The 19128-nt window shown below is 56.5% G+C and overlaps 2 protein-coding genes across 2 annotated transcripts; both read right to left on the reverse strand.

Moving 5' to 3' along the window:
• Positions 1-11603: 11603 nt before the first annotated feature.
• Positions 11604-15215, reverse strand: REXO2 (RNA exonuclease 2). Its single transcript, XM_084275068.1, has 7 exons — positions 15078-15215; positions 14865-14948; positions 14596-14673; positions 13276-13387; positions 12579-12687; positions 12318-12371; positions 11604-12056 (listed from the first exon to the last, which is right to left on the reverse strand). The coding sequence occupies exons 1-7, from the start codon at positions 15210-15212 to the stop codon at positions 11927-11929; spliced, it is 702 nt and encodes a 233-aa protein (XP_084131194.1). The 5' UTR covers positions 15213-15215; the 3' UTR covers positions 11604-11926.
• A 375-nt stretch (positions 15216-15590) lies between these two features.
• On the reverse strand, positions 15591-17746 carry RBM7 (RNA binding motif protein 7). Its single transcript, XM_084274892.1, has 5 exons — positions 17634-17746; positions 17266-17428; positions 16739-16841; positions 16539-16632; positions 15591-16267 (listed from the first exon to the last, which is right to left on the reverse strand). Exons 1-5 carry the CDS (start codon positions 17727-17729, stop codon positions 15851-15853), a joined length of 873 nt encoding a protein of 290 aa, XP_084131018.1. The 5' UTR covers positions 17730-17746; the 3' UTR covers positions 15591-15850.
• Positions 17747-19128: the final 1382 nt, after the last annotated feature.

Below are 19128 nucleotides of genomic sequence, written 5' to 3' on the forward strand. Positions count from 1 at the left end.
GGCGTGCCGGCTCCTCTGTCCTCTCCCAGATCTCATTTACGGCCAGAGAACACGGGCACTGAGCTTGGCAGATGTTGCTTCTCAGGAGATGCTGTCCTGCTGGGGTGTGGAACCTTACCCAAACCGCAGTTAAAGGGAGTTAGCAGCCCTCACACCACCTGCCCCTGGGCGAAGGCTGGGCCTGAGCAGCGATGTCCATTCTTGCGGCCAGGGCTGCTGGGGTTTAAGAATTTCCCTAAACCCACAGCTTGCTCCCAGTTTTTAAGGTGTTTTTTTTTTCCTGTTTTTAATTTCCTCCCCTCCTAACTCACCTGCAGCTTTGTGTCTCTCCTTCGTGCTTATCCTTCCACGAGGCTGGGGGGAAGGCACATGGCTGGCACCAGCCCAGGAGGGAGGAAGGTTTTCCCTCTCCTGTGCAGCCCAAGAGGTGTTACGGGATGCAGTGAGTGTTTTCCATCCCCCTGCAAGTGCCCGTGTGCCGTTTAAACGAAGCTTTTTCACCGATCGTGGCGGTGGCATTTCGCATGGGGGAAATTGCTCCAGTATTTACTGCTATTAAATTAATTTCTCAGTAGAGGGTTTTAGACTCTTGTAATTCATGAGGATATTTTAGGTCCTGTTTATTGTCTGGTGCTTAAAAAAATTGTCTCGAGCATTTGTTTGCCGAATATAACGCTGTTATTACATTAGCTCTCTCTCGCAGGAGAGACAGGGGTTCATTAATGTTGATGTGGAGCTTATTGTATCGCCGAGCTCTCCAAGCAGCAGGTAATTTTTCATAACGTGTGTGAGGCAATACTCAGGCACGTAAGGATGAGCAGAAAGCGGTTGTAGCCGGGTGCCCGTACGCACCCTGAGGGGCTGCGGCTCAGTGTAGCACCGAGGGGAGATGCTTTCATTCCCCTGTTGAGTATGTATATATCGGCTTCACATCCAGGCAGGGGCCTCTGAAGGATGGTGCTCAGCCCAGGGAGGGAAATATCTATTTTTCTCCAAGAACCGATAGCGAAATTCACCAAGAGATGCAGCCTGAGGTGGGATGGGGGGAAAAAGATGGGGGAAAGGCAGGTGAACACCTGCCCCTCCAAACGGCTGTGCTTCTGCTGGGGAAATCAGCAGCAATCAGGTTTGCAAGTGCTGGGAAGGGATTTCCACAGGTGGATGAAAGAAAACCATTTTCTTCAGAATGCCAGTGCCCAGAGTAAGATAATCTGGCTTTCTGTGACTACGTGTAGGGCCGGACATGTACAGCACGCTGCTCCTTTGCTTCTGAGCCAGAGCTGCTTGGGGAAGGGAGAAGCCTACTGTGGCCAAGTGAGGTGTGGTTTTCATCTGGTGATAATGAAAAGTTCCGGTCTGGTTTCTTCATCTGGGGCTGGTGTTTAGTGCAGGGTTTTGATCAGCAAAATGATGCTTTTTTTGTGACTTCTTCCCTTTTGTTTTGAAGTAGAAATGTGAGGGGGAAAGCGGGGGGGGGGGTGGGGGGGGGGGGGTGGGGGGGATGCACTGAAAGCCTCTGAAGATTCAACCAAGCAGTCTTCCAAAAGCCATGGGGAAAAAAAAATATAATAATTATTATCCCCCTGAGAAAAGAGCTTCTCTCCGCGCCCTATCAAAGCCACGCCGCATCCCTCAGATGAAAGCCCCACTTTCTAGTTCTCTCCTTTTAACACCTCGGTTGTTTTTAAGCTCTGTTCTTCCTAAATGAACAAGCAGTTTGCCTGCTGCGCCCGAAAGAAATAACTCACCCAAAATCTCCAGCAGCCAGGCTTGGCATCACTTCGGAGTGGCCTGTGCTGATGTACCCGTGTGCTGCCGTGTCTCTTGCCATCGTGTTGCTCGAGGCAGTTTGGTGGTTCCACAAGGCAAAAATTCAGTGCATTCCTATTTTTAAAGCAGAAACAAGAAGAAAAACTAAAGGTGGTAATAAAAGAAATGGTAGCGAGCTGGGGGCGAAGCCGGGCTGCCGGTCCCCTCGGTACAGGGGGGGCCATGGCATGGCCTGACTTTCGCTGCGATTCCCAGGCGCCGCCTGGAAAATGAGACCCAGCAGCTTCATTCTCCCCAAAATCAATACTTGATCTTCAGCCTCCTCCGCTCTCGCGAAATGAACTGTGCGACGGATCAGAGGGGAGCGGAGCAGGCGGCGTTCGGAGGGGCTCGGCAAATTGCTGTCTCTGTTTGCTGAGAGGCTGAGCGGTGTGATACGGGATTACTCCTTATTAAATATATATGCGCCCTGTGTTTACATTTGCTGGAGGCTTGTGCATCCTCGAAACCCTCTCTTGTCTTTAAACTGGTTTTAAAAGCACAGGAGGGAGCAGGATTGTTTTCCTCTATATCCTGCCCTGCCAACCAAAAGGAGCTATGTGAGGAGTGGGAGGGGGGTTGAGAATAGAAACGGGGCCAGGAAGTTTGTTGTTTGGGTCTGTGTTTAAGTCACCTCACAGCCATGTGTAACTTTTCAGGGTGAGCTCTCCTCCTGTACTAGCATGTCTATTGTTATCTAAACTTATAGGGGTTTTGGGGAAATGTGCCTTCTCCTGTTGTATGGTGCCATGCAGGAGGGGCTGCTCTTGGCACCCTCCACACACAAAGGCTGGGGGCCAGTAAACACCCAGAGCTCCAGCCGATGCCTTCCCAGCCTGCTCCTGCCTGCAAAGGTTTATTGCACACAAATGTTCTCCCCATCACAGAGTTTATCACACGTCAAGAGCTTGCAAGATCCACACCTGGAGGCAAAAGCCACTTTATTCTTTCTTCCTTTGAAGTCTCCCCTCAGTAGAGTCAGGTACCACGTGTCAGCTCGTGGCATCACCCGGGAGCCAGAGGCAGAGAGGCCACTGCAACTCCCCACGGGTATAAGCACACCCACGCACACCACAACGTGCACAGACTTATCCGAACACCTCCGAGCGTGGTGGAAAAGCCACCTCCAGCTTGGTCTTTCATTTCTGTTTCGAGTGAAAACTCTTGCCGTGCCTTATTTAAGGAATAAAAGTTGCTTATATCTGCTGCTTGCCTGGAGGGAATAACGATTAAAGGAAAAGCAGCCAGACAAAAAGCTCCAGGGGCCCAATAGCTAATTAGTCCTACAGCGGCAAGCGATGACCACCCGTCGGTAAAATATGATCACCCACAAATAATGAATTAACGCGGGCAGCGGGCTTTGCAGCCCTGTGCTGTGGCCTGGGGAGCAAGGGGCTCTGCCCTCCCGAGGTGAACTGAAATATTAGCAGCAAGGTGTCTGCTCTCATGGCCCCTTTGCTGGCTGACTGTCCCTGGCACGTGGGGATGGCAGCCCATCGCGCTGCCATTGGAGCCTGGAGCCTCTGGAGCTTTTCCGTTGACATCGGCAGGGCAGCTTTGTACTAAAGGCAGCAGGGATGGTCCCTTTGGGGGTCTGTACGTCTGGGGGGGACAGTGTGAAGCGGCAGTGGCTGCCTTACTTGGGACTTTCTGCTCTACAGATGATGCTTTTCTCGTGGGAGAAGAGTATGTGCAGTGATGTGCTCAGATAGAAATTAATTTGTGCGGCACCATTTATCTCAGGGTGGGGTGGGAGATGATCTGAAAGCAGCTTTTAGCCAGGAGCACCATGCTCTGGGGCTGCTTTCCCCCAGGATGATATAAATGTGGCATACGGTGTTTTCACCTGGGGGTTTTAGGGGAACAAGTCACCCCGATAGGCCCTATTCTGCCTACAGCGAGGTTTTCTTGGTTGCAGGGTGGCTGCTCTTCAGAGGGATGCGGTAATACATCCCCCCCCAGTCCAGTGCCCATCATGAAAGATCAGTGTTCGGTGCCTGGAGAGCAAGGATGCTGCTCCCAGTCTCCAAAGGGTTGTCCTAGCCAAGGACAGCAAGGACCACTCTGTGAATAGAGCTGCTCTATCCACCTCATCCTCACTGCAGGAGCACCTCAGTTGCCACAATGAGGGGTGGGTTTGGGGAGACTGATCCCTCTTCCTCCAGGTCACTCAGCACAATATTGCCTCAATAAAAGCAGCTCGCTGGCTGGTCAAGCTTGCTGTGAAGGGTGGGAGGGGTTTGGGCAGCATTGCCCAGAAACAACTCTGGTGAGCAGGTGAGGTTTCTGTAAGCACCCCTCCGAAAAGCTGCTCCTTTCAGACATTTAAAGTCTCAATAACTGGAAAAAATCCTGTCCAGAGAGTCCTTTGTTACTGTGTTCCTGGGGATGGATGGGAGAGGCCAGTCCCTGGGCTGTGAATAGTGTTGCTGGGGCTCGCTGCAGTGGCTCAGCCAGGAGTGCAGAGTAATAGGCGGCTCGTTTGGGTTTTAACTGCACAATATAAATTTAATAGTTTCACCGGAACATGCTATTCACCTTGTCATAACACAGGGATGTTTGGGAAAGCTTCAGAGGTGGTTTAATTAGCCAAGTTAGTCGGGAGGGCAGTTTGCATTATCTTCCTCCGGTTCTTTCTGCTAACGCTCTGTAATTCCCTTCAGCCGGGAGGCACGCAAGCCCTGCAAATAGCAGGGTTCAAAGCCAGCGGCTAGCTGAGCATCCCGCCCCACAGTGGTGAGCCAGGCATCACCACCGAGCAGTGAGGGATGCAGGCAGGGGCAGGAGCGTGCCGCCAAGGATGCTCGGAGAGGGCTTGCTGCGCTGAGCAGACAGCTGCCCAAAGGAAGGTCTCCAGCAGCGCTGTTACGGGCTGCACCCGCATCCTTTTTGTAGCAAAACCCACTCACACGTTGGCACTGTGTGGTAGCTCTGCTTGGGCTTTCCATCCGTCTGTCTGTCTGGCGTCGCAGGGACTCGGTGCGCTGCTAACTGCCTGGCTGAAAGCCCAGGGGAGCCGCTGGGAAGCTTCCCGTTGCCTTCAGTCTGGCTTGGCTCCGATCCAGGGGCGGGAGTGGGATGAAGACATCTGCTCACTCCCTGGATGGCCTGGGTGATGGCCATGGCCGATGGCACTCCAGCCTGGCCTGTTGCCGCCTCCTGCTCCGTGCTGCACCCTTCAGAGATAATGAAAAACCCTGCAGAGGAGGGCAAAAATCTATTCAGGTTCCTTTCCCCACTCCTTTTCTCTTTCCCCACATCCAAGAGCAAGAAGCACAACTGATGGCAGCCGTATCAAATTAGCAAGACAGCTCAGGCTTACAGCACTGTTATGGGCAGCAGTGGGCCATGGGAATCGGTCCTTCGCTCCTGGGGATGCTTTCCCTTGGGGGCATCAGTGATGCTGAGGGTCCTGGCAGCTGGGCTGGGGGCTCCACAGGCTGTGGCAAACCCTGCTTCCACCCTTAGCTCTCCTCTGGAGTTTTCTCTGTGTTTTCTGGTTGCTGCTGGGCAGTTTTGTCCTGCTGCGGGAGGCAGGCTGCAAAGACCCGGGTCAAGAGCAAAGGGGTGAGGCAGGAGGAGATGCAGGGGGGTAGGGAAGAAAGCAGAGAAGAGGGAAATAATATTGCCACCAAACTGTTGAGGACTTTACTCCCTGCAGCTCTGCTTTCCCTGCACGAGCGGCTCCCTTGGAGCTGCAGCTCCGGCGCACGCCTGGGCTCGTGCTCCCTTCCCTCCTGCAAATTGAAAAGTGCTTCCCGAAGGATGTGAAGCTGCCACCTCTGCTTGGTTGGTGGGTCCTTTTTTTTCCTTAACAGGCCTGGCTCCTGTTAAGAAAAAGACAATGGGGAAAGGTTAAATTCTCAGGGAAAACACTTGCGCTGACCAAAGTGAGTCGCGTTTGATGGAGGGCGTCATTTGGCGAGTCCCAGCCATCAGTCATGCACAGTGAGCGCACGACCTGCCGCCCCCGTGCCCTTGTTTATGGGGAACAGTCACCCTTGGAGTTCCAATCCCCAACCAAAGAAGAAATAAAGAGGAAAAAAAACCCAAAAAAGAAAAGTCTGGGTTCTGAAGGGCATATCTTCAAGCTTGCGGAGAGACACCTAGTTATGTAGGAATCAAATATGAATTTTAATGCGAGGCATTAACATGAGCTCTTTTAGGAATAACCACAGGACTTGGTGATGAACGTATTAGAGAGCTGCTCCAGCACCGGTGCCTGCCAGTCTTCATAAATCAGCTCCAACAAGTTAATTCTTCATAACGGGGGATGAATTTGAACCTCGGGGATGGAGGGAGGGAGGGATGGATGGATGCATAGTAAGAGAGGCAGCCTAACTTCGAGCGCTCGGGTTCCGGCAGGCGGGAAGGGCAGGGCAACCTCCAACAATGTCGAAGTGAAGAGGCATTTTAGGAGAAAGCAGAGCAAGCTGTGAGTGGCTGAGGCAGCTCTGGTATCGTGACAGCTGACTCGGTGCCTTCTGGGGTGCCGGTGATGCCGTGTGTCGGTGAGCCTGCTTGAAAGGCAGCTGAGCTGTTTCCCCCAGAGCAGAGCTTGCCACTGAGCCAGCCTGTTTTGTATTTGTGGTTGATTTTATTGATGTTATTGATGCCTTTCGTGAGGTGCTGTGGGGACGTTTGCATGATACCGTGTGCAGGCACTACACATCGCTCGATGTTACCCCGCGTTTAACTCGCGCTCCGCACCAGTCAGAGAGACAGACACATGGGGATGTTTTTTTTAATGAAGGATCCTTGTAGTTGTTGCTTTTGGTTTTTATGATAAAATATATAACGCATCCAACACCGCTGCTGTCCCGCTGTGGCTACCAGCTAAGGCAAAATAATGATGCCTCATATAAGACAGTAACAGAGGTACCTAGTGCAGGGATTCCAGCCATGCCATGCAACTGCATCACAACATAGATGGTGTTCAGGGGATTTCAGCGTGACACGACCCAGGCAGGGAAGCGGGGCCGCTGGTGTGCGGCTCTCCCCAAGTCAAACTTCTGCCAGCGAGGCTCAAATCTGGCAGAAATTGTGACTGAGCGGGGAGTAACTGGGGAACGGTAATTATGAGGGGTGAAGGGTGGATGCTCCAGAACATCTCAGACCTTCTGAGCAGACTCATTCAACCTAAGATGCGATCTCTGCAGCCGCTCTCTTTCCCTTGGCTTGGCCCCAGTGAGGATTCATCAGGCAACCCACTGGCATGACAGCAGAGTCACAGCAGGTTTTGCTTGGGGGAAGACAGGAGGGAATAAGGTGAATAAGGAACCAGTGGCTCCAGCTGTAGCTTCTCCCCAAGGCTCTCCCTGGTGCCCGTGCTGCCCCTACCCCAGCAGCTCTCTACCCTTGCTATAACCATGGGTATTACAGATCTGAGCTGCCGAGTGCATGATGTTAACACGGCAACGAAGGCGAACGGCGTTAATATTTCAATACACAGGTGAGGACAGGGAGAGAAGGTGCCTGCTTCCCGGCCCCCCACCCTGTAAATAAAACAAGATCACTTGTTTTCTATTCCAAGGCCTGCTGCCTGCCTAAGACAGTAATATTTTAAAGTTGATTGGATCTTAAAATTGTAAGAGGTCCCCGGTGGCCTGACTTTAGCTGGCATTATCAGCTCAGCCGTTGTCTTACGAAGCAATCTCCTCTCCAAGCGTCCTGTGCTCCCTCATCCTTTAAAAACACACAGCCTGGGATCGGCTCGGTTCTCCCGGGCTAAGACGTAGGGTGATGGTGAGGAATGAAGATGAATATCACTGTGCTTGCGACCTTGGCGGCAGCCGGCCTCGTCCTTGGGCCTTGGAGCACCTCTGAAGGCTTCTGTTTGCTTTTCTGTGTTCGCTGGGGGTGGCGTGACGGTGCCGTTAGGTCGAAAGCCACTTCAGAGCAGGAGCGTGATGGAGCAGGTGAAGTCCTGCGGCGTTGCAGCCACGGAGAACAGGGCACCATCCTTCCAGCCATCTTTAAACACCTCTGGGCAAAATTGGACTAATTCAGGTGAGAAATATGGGAGAAGCTCCTAGCAGCACGGTTGTAAACCCTGAGAGCAGCTTACCCAGGGATGGCAGCGCTGCTTCCCGAAGTCTTTAAATCAACACCGGGTATCCACATGCTCTGGAGCAAATTATCTGAAGGCTGGCTTCCTTTTTGCCACCTTACCTCTGCTCTTTGTTAGGCTCTTTAAAAATAAGAAAAAAGAATTAGAATAAAAAGAAATAAATCCAATCCCCTGCCGGTCCATGGGCCTTTGCACTGAATTTTCCCTTTGGCTTTCATCTGAGCCCCATGGAACCAGGATTGTGTGTCTGCAGTTTTTATTACTGGCTTTGAATAATTCTTCCAAAATACTCTTGCAAAAAAAAAAAAAAAACCCTGAGAGCGATACTTATGTGTCTGTGGTATCTAGGAGACTGGCAGGAACTGTGCTCTGCGTGATTATCCGAAGCAGTCGTCGTGTTATTCCCATCGCTAATGGTATGTAATTACGTATCAAGGCTCTCTCCAGGTAGAGCATCTCAGGGCAGTTAGAGCATGCGGTAGAGGATGTGACCAAGACCCCTGGGCAAAGTCATTGTGTCCCTCCAGAAAGGATTGTTTGTGTTTTTGCCACCTGAAATGAAAGTGGATCAATTAGAGACAGCTCATTTTCCAGAAAGGACCCTGTCCCCATCCGAGCTCATCTGCAAGCTCCTCCGACAACTCCACCTCCAGCACTGCCATGGCAAGGCAGCAGTCACAGCCTGGGCTGCTGTGGAAAATTTCGGCTGCTCTGGCATCATTGCACTGGGAATTCCAGGCAGGGGGTTGAACCCTGCTTTGCTGATGGGTAACGGAGCTGTGCAGAGCCTTGGGGGATGCTGGGGTGGGTGGGTGGGGCAGGCAGCATCCTTGCTCTGCTGAGGGCGATGTGGCGACTCTATCAAACACTCCTGGCTCGGTCTGCGAAGCACACGTGAGAGGAATACGCTTCCCCTCATCTCCTTTACTGATAACCTCTTGTTCTGAAGGGGCTGCTTTGATTAGCCTGAGTTTATCTACTGGTATAATGGATGGCTAAGGACTCACTCAGACCTTTTGAGCTGCCCGTGCTGTTGGGCTGGGTGGGTTCTTGTGAGCCTGAGGTGCAAAGAGGGTTACATGTGAATCGTGTTTCTCCAGGGGAAGGGTGTGGGTGGCTGCAGAGCTGCAGGCTTGGCTTCTCAGCTGGTACCATCCACCCAGACACTGTATCTGGGTGAAATTCCTGGGGGATGCTGTTGGTGCCCCGCTTCTGGGGTGAGCCGGCAGCAGTGGAGGTGCTGGGGGTCAGTACCTGGCCAGTGTACTGTGGCAAAGCCTTTCCTGCCTCTGCTCCGAGGCGTTCCGCAGCTCGACAAATAGAGAGGGAATCCCCTTTGATCTGGAAAACGTGATGTCCTCGCGTTCCCAGGCCAGCTCCCTGCAGGGAGAACAGCAAGGAGACGAGGCACCTGGAGCCTCTGTCAAACGCCATCCATTCCAATCCATTTCTGGATGATGCCTGCAGATGTAACACGTACCTCCAGGACCTCCCTTGGACCACGGGGGCTGTGCTGCCTTAAAACCACTCCCGAAGGAAAACCTGTGGGCTCCGAGCAGCGTTTCTCCTGGCTTCATGGCCGCCATTCTCCCTAAAAAGAGCTGCCTTTCTTCCCTCGCCCTCCGCTCTGCGGCTCTCGGTGTTCGAGAGACACCACAAGACCAACTGCAGCAACAGCAGCGATGCCATCGGGGCACCGGGGGTCGCTTTGGGGGTTGCGCTTGAGCCTTTAGAGCAGTGAAGCCCCCAGGGGGAAAACACGGGGGCTCCCACAGAGGCACCTCGCTGCGGCGAAGCCGGTGGCAGCCCGGTGATGCCAGCAGGCATCACAGACTGGAAGTCACACTGCTGCCAAAGGGAAACGCAGCGTGGGGTTATTTTTAGCTCGGCCAGCTAGCGGCAAAAGGCAGGAGTATCTGGCTGTGGAAGAAGTTGTTGGGGATTCTGGGGATCGCAGCTTGGGGCTTGGCTCCGTGGCAAATTCCCTGTGCGACCTTAAGCAGGTCACTGCGTGTCTCCGCGCTTCATTCACCTCTGCAGAGCTGGGATGGCGCAATCCTCCCCCCCTCCCAGTCTTGTCTGCCTGGGTCGGGAGCACACGCTGGGTTTGGCTTCGGTCCTCTGCTTTGCTTTAGCTTCGTTGAGTTTCCGTCGGAACAGCCAGGGGAAACCAGGACACGGGCTGGGAGCGGAGGCGGGGCCGCGGGGCTTCCTGCTCCCGTCTCGGGTGCCGTCGCCGCCTCTCCTTTGCCAGCCGCTCGGTCTGTCCGGCCGGCAGCACCGTTCTCCATCGCTCCGCAATAGGGTTTTAGGAGGAAGAGGAACCGTCTTTAGCACCGACGGGGTAGAAAACCCGAGACTAGCCGGGGAACGGTACCGGAGCGGCGCGGCCGGGCTTCCTCCGCCGGTCTCGGAGCTCCCCCGACGGTGGGGTGGCCGCAACTGCAGCCGCGGCGGGACAGGGGTCCCCGGGGCTGAGCCCTTCGTTAGCCTGGTTTAATTGCTACCCCGCGAGGCAGCGGCCAGTGTAACCCTCACGGCTGTTCGTGGTGCCGGGCCACCGGGTCAAGAGCATCCTTCATCCCTGGCAGGGATATCTCCGGGGCACGTGGCTCCCCCAAAAGTGCCCAGGAAAGGAGCTTTGCTCAGTCTTGTCTTGTCTTGGGGCAGGATGAGGGTCAGTCAGGTCTCCTGGCTCTCGGGAGTGACCTGCCCTTGGCACAGAGGGCTGTGGGGTGAGCTGGGGTGTGTTCACTTATGGGCTAATCGCTTCCTTTTCCAAAATACTTTCCCTGCTCTGCTCTGTCAGACCCATTATGGCATCTGGCTGATCACACCCATTTATCTCCCTTCCCTGCTGGTGCTTCGAGCAGGTCTCTTGCCAACTGTCCCCTCTCCCTCCCTGTGGCACTTTGCTGAGAGAAACATGGAGCTCCAAGCCCACTGCTCATCTCCTTTGGCACAGCAGATAAAACACCACTTCCAGCTCCCATTCTCAGCCATCACTTGCGAGGTGGGAGGGAAGAGGCAGCTGTGCCCACCATAAATGTACCCTAACCTCATCCCCATCACCCCATGTGGGAAGCTTCAGCTGCTCCTGGGGCTGTGGTCTCCCTCACCACGAGCCCACAGGTTGCCCTTTTCCCTCTCCTTTCTCCTCCACTTTCGTTGCTGCTGGGCTGGGCCCTGGGAAGGTTGGGCCAGGGCAGTTGGAGGGGCACAGGAGCTCCTGATAAGTTGGGTTTTATCACATAGGGGTGGGAGAATTTTGCATGTCCTTGTTTTGTCACTTAGAACACTTAAAGATTCACCGGAGATTTCGCTGTCCTAAAAGTTCATCTGTCAGCACCAGTGAGTTATGTCAGTACAAGGGTATCACCCACAGCAGCAGGAGCAGGGTGAGGGGAAGGAAAAAGCCTTGTCTAAAGTTTTTCCATTCCTGGCTGTCTGCAGCCAGCCTGGAGCCCATCTGATTCCAGTGTACCTCTCCGAATCAGAGCAAAAGTGAGAGGGGCTCTCCTTGTGCTCTCTCCCTCTCCTTCAGGCCAGCATGAGCTGAGGGTTTTCCCTGATTTCCACGGTTTGCACCCAAAGAGTGCAGCACAAAGGGAGAGGCACAGAGGTTAAACAGGCGTTCCCTGGCTCTCACCCTGGGGTGTGGCCCAGGTTCTGTCCTGACCCAAAAGACCCACAGGCAGCCTATGGCAAAGCAGGAAAGACAGGCTGGATGAAAACACCGCCTTTCGACAGCTGTTTTTATTGCGCCGCGAAAGACTGCACCTAAAACCAGAGGAAGAGGAGTATCAAACAGCGTGTTTTACCAGGGAGGGTACAAAGAAAGAAGCTGCTGAGGCTCGAGCCAGTCGCTCCCTCGCTCAAACAGAAAAGCAGCGGTAACTCAGGCTTCCCTCTGCGTCTTAACGGCTGTTAACGGAAACGAGGGAACCGGAGGGGGTGCGACTTCTGGAGAGACCGGCAAACCGAAAAGAACCAGGGGAGATGCATCATCTAGGTAGGTGCCAGGGGATGGCACAGCAAGGTGGGCAATCAGCTGGTTGTTTTATCGCTTTCTCCGTTCTCTATTAGTTTCCTCTTCTTTTCATCCGTTTTCCGCTTGAAGATGCTCTCTCTGTAGAACTGCAGCTCTTTGATGCTTTCCCTGATGTCATCGAGCGCTCTGAAAGAGAACCAAGGAGGGTTCTGAAACACCTGCACGCATTCCCCAGCTACTCATCAGGAAAACTCCAGGTGGGAAGAAATCCACCTCCGATACGCAGTGTATGTGCAGACTTATCCAAGCCTATGGATCCCACAGAAACCACTGTCTCCTCCACTCAGAAGAGCCAGAAAACATGGCTTTCTACAAGTACATCTTAATGTTGCCAAGAAGCTTTTTTTCTTCTGAAACCCTGCTGCAGGAGAAGAGCAGAAACCTCACCTGTGAGAAGCTGCCTTCTTTGGTGCAAACTCATACTCCTCCGGATACCAGCGCCTGCAAGCAGGGAAAAGAAGTGCCACTTAAAAAGGAAACTGGGATTCCAAGCTGAGTTTGCAAGCGAGTCAAGGCACTGCTGATGGCAGAGCAGAGCTGAGCTGCCCCTCTGTGCATCCCCTGGATGGAATGGGCCACCCTCTCCCAGAAAAAGACTTTACACAGGCTTCCCCAGACCACCCTCCCTCCCGCGGAGGCCAGGCTTACCGGCACAGCTCTTTGACAGTGCTCACATCGATGATCCTGTAGTGAAGGTGCCTCATGAACTGAGGCATGTATTTGTCAAGGAACTTCTTATCTGCATGAACGGAGTTGCCTACAAAGACACAAAACAAGATGTTTCCTCCAAAGATCCTACACAGCCACGGGGAGCGACATCATGATGAGCAGCAGGCTGAGTGAGCCAGGGAAAGATCACAGGGAAAGCAAGTGCTGTTCATGTGCAGCTCCTCGATCCCATTCCCGCAGAAACACAACTGTGAGGGTCTATCAGGTTTTCCCTTTGGGATCACACATGGTTTAAAAGGGTAATCCCACTATTAATTCTTCAGTTACTGCTCCTACAATCCCTGTCAGGCAGGTATGTATCAAAGCATCGGCTTTTCTGCCACATGAAGACAGGCATTCATTTGGTGTGGCACCAGTCCCAGGACTGTGTGGAAAGGCCACTGGATGCCACAGTTCAGGGCAGCGGGCCATGTGGGCGGCTGGTATCTGGTGTTCTGTTTGGCAAGGGAAAGATGCTGTCAGGTTTGCTGCCCAGAATTGGAGTTTCCCAATCTGTGACTGAGCCGTGCTCTGACTCAACAGGTTCTGCTCTGCGTGCAGGACCCCCACACAGTGAACCAGTGTCGGCATCCTGCCGGGAGCTGCGGGAGGGACGGCACTGCTGTTACTGCTTTACCTGCCAGGGGACAGAGGCCAGGGGGTGTCTGCTGCCGTACGAAGGAGAGGAACTCGTACTCTGCTTGCTGCAAGGAAATTTTACTCTCCTTCACCGCCTTCGTAAGGCCAGACTGCGAAAAGAAAGAGCCATCCATCACCAGCCAGAAATGCACGGCCCAGAAAGAAGCTTCTAGAGATGCTCAAGAGGGAAAGGGTGACCCTTCCAGTGGCACCTCTGCCCCCCGCCTGCCCAAAGCACCAAGGGAACAGGAACAAACAGGTTCCCTGCCTCCATGTTGATACCAAGGCTCCCACAAGTCAGAAAAGGCCCTACCTCGTTTTATCTTTCTATTTTTGGGGTTGTTTTAGCATTTTTGGTAAAAAAAAAAACAATGTCAAACCTGCTCCAAGCGTTCTCCAAGGATTTATTTCCCTCTGGCTACGTCATTGCCATGGCTGTGCCACAAAAAAAATCTACTCAAGGGATCCAAGTGGTGGTTAAAAAATTCATTATGTGGCTGAGTTTTCATCTATATTCTAATTGCTTCTCTTTTCTTAGTCAATTAAAAATAAGTAGCTCCTCAGGAGCGGCGATAACATATGCTGCCATCTTCAATTCACTTGCAAACCGAAGGTGAGCTCGAGCCCCCAGCCACAGAAGGGGAAAAGTGCCCATCACAGTAAATTAATGTTTGTTTCTTCCTCTGAACTCTTCCTAATCCTTCCTGGGGAGAGCAAGACGCTGGAGGGGAGGGGTTATGGGTGGGTGTCTTAAAACCTCAGCCCTTAATTGAAAACTAACCAGAATTTCAACTCCCAGGCAGGGCTGAGAAAACCCACTTGGCTTTCCCGCTCCAGGCAAGGAAGGAGCATTCTCCAGCAGCTGAAAGGACCACAACAAATCTCTCACACCAGTGGCTCAGCTTTACAGAGGGAGAAGTGCTGTGAAACTACCTCTCTGTGCTGCTCTGTTTAACCTCTCTGACTGCTCGACTGCGCAGCCACAGGGCTGGCCAGAACTCCCCGCGGAGCTCCGTTGCTGCCCCTGGCTCTCAAGGTAACAGAACGTCCCCCGGCGTTACTCAGGCTCAGTAATAAGTGGGTGCTGCTTCAGTGCAATTTCACGGCTGAGCAATGGCAACCAAAGCTGGGGGAAGGCTGCCACGCAACTGTGCCAGCAGCGCTGGGCGAGCCCTCTGCTCCTGGGCACAGAGCACAGCTGCTCCTTGCGTGTCTCCTGCGCCCATGCCCATGCTCTGCTGGCTCCTCGCCCTTCAGCACACCCTGTACCCCCCTGCGGGGCAGCGGGGAAGGGGTGGGGTCGGGGGGGAAGTGTTACCTTCCCATGGTGCTCCTTGCACCACTCGGACATGCCATCCAGCAGCTCGTCAGGCTGGTTGATGATCAGGTTGGGGCCCTGCCGGGAGGAGAAAGGAAAAGGCAGGGTAGCGATGAGCAGGCCCCGGGACCGCGGGCTCCCGGGGAGGGGGGGGGTAGCCCCGAGGACAGCGGGCCCCGGCATAGCAGGCCCCGGCTCGGCAGGGCTCCCCCTCCCTCACACTCCCCGCCTCAGCCCTTGGCCCCGGGGCCCGGTGGGGCCTTGCTCACCTCGGCCAGAACGTTGAGGTCGCAGTCGGTGATGAGGCAGGCCATCTCCAGGATCTGGTCCTTCTCCACGTCCAGGCCCGTCATCTGCCCGGCGGGGGAGCGGCGCCGTCAGCGCGGCGTGTCCCCTCCCCCCCCCCCCCCCCCCCACTCCCAACCCCAACACACACCCCTCCTTCCCCTCCCCTCCGCTCCCACCCCCGGCCCGCTCCGCACCTCTAGGTCTACCCAGACCATCCGCTGGCCCATGTCCGCTCCGGCCATCCCCGTCGCCCGCCGCCGGCCCCGCCACAGCCTCCTCCCGCCGCAGCTCCTCAGGCGAGCCAAGCCGGCGCGGCTGCCGCTCAGCATCGCCGCCGGGCCGCAAAGCGCCGCCGCCGCACTACGACTCCCGGCGGCCCCCGCGCTCGCCACCCACCCACCCACCCCCATGGACCCGCCGCGGGGGGCTGACGGGAGTTGTAGTCCGGGCCGAGCCCACGCTCTCCCTCTTCCCCATCTCCCTCCCTCCGAGCGGCTCCCGCGGGGGACTCACCGAGCCCGCCCCGCTCCCCGCGGCTTTCAGGAAGACGGGGCTGCACGGGCACGTTCCGCGGAGACACGCTTTAATGCCTTTGGGGTTCCTCATCCCCCAAAACAGGGCCACGTCCCCGCGCTCCGCATCAGAAACGCCCCACGCTGCCCGGATCCATCTACCCCCCACCCCCCCTACAAAAATACAAAGGGTGACGATCTCCCCCAGTCCCCATCCCCAGCCACACCAAGCCTGAGGCATCGTGAACTCGCTGACAAACCGGCCACGCATGCAGTTCAGAGCACTGCACAGTTAGTAGCCTCACACAGGTTAATGGGCAACTGCCCAGGGGCCGCTGGTGGGGTTTTTGGGGAGGGGTGTGTGTGGGGTTGTGTTTAAACACGTGTTAAACTCGGTGAGAAAGAGACGGCGCTCCCTTCGGCACTGAGTTCTTCCCAGCCCAGAGGAAGGGCGCTTAATGCCGGGACGGGTGCCACTTGGCATCTCTGTAGCTCTCTCTGCGGTAGTCATAGTCGTGGCTCCAGCCATCCCGGTGCCTGTCTTCGTAGGCGGGTTCCTCTCTGCCCCCCCGGTAGCGATGCTCGGGGTCGTGCCCCCTCTCCTCGTAGCCATACTCCTCTCTCTTGCCCCTGCCGTAATCAGGGCCACGCTCCCCCGCGCGCTGCTCACGGCCGAAGTGCCTGCCCTCGGGGTGGTAAGGGTGGGCGCCCGGCCTGCCCTTGCGCAGCGGCACTTCGGGGCGCCGCGGCATCTGGGGGGCGGCGGAGGGGTGGAAGGCGTGAGGGACATGTTGGTAGCCGGGGGGGGCGAAGCCAGCCTGCTCGTACTTGGAGGCGAAGGGAGGCGGCTGCTGCCGCATGGCGTTGTGCAGCTGGAAAGAGAGGAGGGAGGAGGTCACTGGACCGTGCACACGCTGCCCAGCAGAGCGCTGGAAGCCAGAGCGTGCACTTGGGACTGCTGTAAGCCCCGTGAGAAAGGGAAAGTTTCCATGTGGAAACGAGCCTGGATGTGTGGAAGAGCTACTACTGAGCACTTCGCCTCCTCCGACCTCACTGCTGGAGCTGGAAACCTTTGTGGGCGCACCCTTTCCACACCCCAAAAGCACAGGGCTAGAAGCGAGCAGGCACGAGCAAAGAGCGTACCACTGCTTGTCTCTGGAGGCTGTCGGCAGACGGCAGAGACCGCTGCGCCGCCGAGAATCCCGCTGCTACCGTAGCGTCAGGAATCCTGTCGTATCTGTGGGAGAGGAGAAAATAAGGAACAATGAGGAAGGCAGTGAAGGCCGTTCCCTGCTTCACATGGCACACGCGTGCCTACGGTGCTCGCTGAGGGGATGCGTTACCTGCCAGGGTTGGGCACCGGATGCAGGGCGCCAGGCGGGCTGGCGTTGGTGGCCCTGTGCGGGGAGCAGGACGGGTTGCCATCCAGAGATGCGTGGCTGCTTCCTGGAGGGAAACAAAACGTTTCTTGGGACCAGCAAACACGAGCTCAAGGAGCCGGTCTACAGAGGGAACCACCCCGTGCTTTGCTCGCTCCAGAGTCAGCGTCAGTGCAAAAGCACATGATGCAGCTGCCCAAACAAGAGACAGTCTGAATACACGCTGGGAAGGATGAGATGTTTGGGCCAGATCAGGTGTGATGTGAACCACTCCTGGGACTGTTTTGAACAGCTTTCAAGGGAACAGGAGACTAATGGGCTGGGGTGAGAAGCCTGTGCAGTCCAGCCAACTGAGCAACCTCAGGGACAGGAGGTGGGGACAGGAGGGAGAGACATGCAGAGGAAGGGGATGGGGGGGAAGGGGACATAGGCAGCAGCCCCCAGCTTGGCTTTCTCCCAGTGAGCCCGGGGTCAGCCCCCATTCCTGTTACCTGCTCGGAACTGGATCTTGATGGGCCGCCCGTAGAGCTTGATCCCGTTAAGCAGGCTCAGCCCGTAGGGGACGGACTCCTCGTGCTTGAAGTTCACGAAGGCGAACTGCTTGGGCCTGCCGTCTCTGTCCTTGGGGATTTTAACCTTAACGACCGGGCCCGCCTGCGAAGCCGCACACACCAAGGGGACCGGTCAGGAACGCGCAGGTCGCGGAATTATGTCCGCCGCCGGTCGCCGTAGCCCTGGCCTAGCACCGCCCCCACCCACCGGGGCGGCCGCGGCCTACGCCGCTCCTTCCCCCCCCCCCCCCCCCCCGCCAGCACACAAAACCCCGGCGCACGGGCGAGGCAGCGGCCGGCGGCGGTACCTGGTGGAACAGCTCGAAGATGAGCTCCTCGGTGACTTTGGGGTCCAGGTTCCCCACGAACAGGGTCCGATCCGCCTCGGCCGCCGCCGCTCCCATCCCCGCGGCCGGGCAGCTCGCGCTCACCGGCGCCGACGCAGGCTCTCTGACGTCATAGTGCCAGCCACTCACAACTTCCGGCGGGCCCGGAGAGGAGGAGGCTGGGCCCGAGCCCGGGCGGTACCGCGGGCTCGGGGCCGGCGCTGGGCTGCGGGAGCCGCGCCCTGCCAAGTACCCCCACAGAGACACCAACACCCCCACCAGGGACACCCACACCCCCCCCAGGGACACCCACACCCCCCACAGAGACACCCACACCCCCCCCCAGGGACACCCACACCCCCCACAGAGACACCCACACCCCCCCCAGGGACACCCACACCCCCCACAGAGACACCAACACCACCCCCAGGGACACCCACACCCCCCACAGAGACACCCACACCCCTCACAGGGACACCCACCCCCCACAGAGACACCCACACCCCCACACCCCTCACAGAGACACCCACATCCCTCACAGGGACACCCACACCCCTCACAGAGACACCCCCACCGCACAGAGACACCCACAGCCCCTGCAGAGACACCAACACCCCTCACAGAGATACCAACACTCCACACAGGGACACCAACACCCCCCACAGAGACACCCACACCCCTCACAGAGACACACACAGCCCCCACAGAGACACCCCCACCCCCTACAGGGACACCAACACCCCACACAGGGACACCCACACCCCCCACAGGGACACCAACACCCCACACAGAGACACCAACACCCCATACAGAGACACCCACAGCCCCCACAGGGACACCCACACCCCATACAGAGACACCCACACCCCATACAGAGATACCCACAGCCCCCACAGGGACACCCACACCCCATACAGAGACACCCACACCCCCCCCCCCGTGTGAAGGAAGAGGCAGGGAACTGTAGGTTCGGAGGGCTCCGGGCCCTGGCCAGGCCTTGCGGGGCTCTGCGGTGCCGCTGTCCCGCCGCCCCCCGGGGGGTAATACAGCCGGGCTCCGCAGCAGATCGGTGCCCCGGCCTTGGCACCAGCTCGCCACCGCCCCAAAACGACCCCCACCCTGTTCCCCGGCGGGGGACGGGCTTCCCGCCCCGTTGGGAGCGGCCAAACCCAGTGGTTCTGATCCAGCCGCCCCGAGGGGAGGGAGTCTCGGTGGGGAACCACCCCCACCCCGCAGCACCGAGGTGCCGGGAGGACCAGCGGCCATCCCAGCTCCCGGGGTTCCTTCCCAGGAGGAGGTGGGCGAGGAGCCTGGCTGTGCCCACAAAGCCAGGTCCTAAGCTCAAAACAAGGGTCGCACAAGGGGCTCCCCTGGGTTTTGGGTCAGCTGATTCCCCTCACTGAGTGTTCTGCATGTGCTGTCCCACCCGGCCCTGGGTCTGCACCAAGCACAAGTTCCTCCCAGCACCCGCAATCCC

This window comes from Gallinula chloropus, assembly GCF_964237585.1.
Source record: "Gallinula chloropus genome assembly, chromosome: 24".
NCBI classification, from domain to species: Eukaryota; Metazoa; Chordata; class Aves; order Gruiformes; family Rallidae; genus Gallinula; species Gallinula chloropus.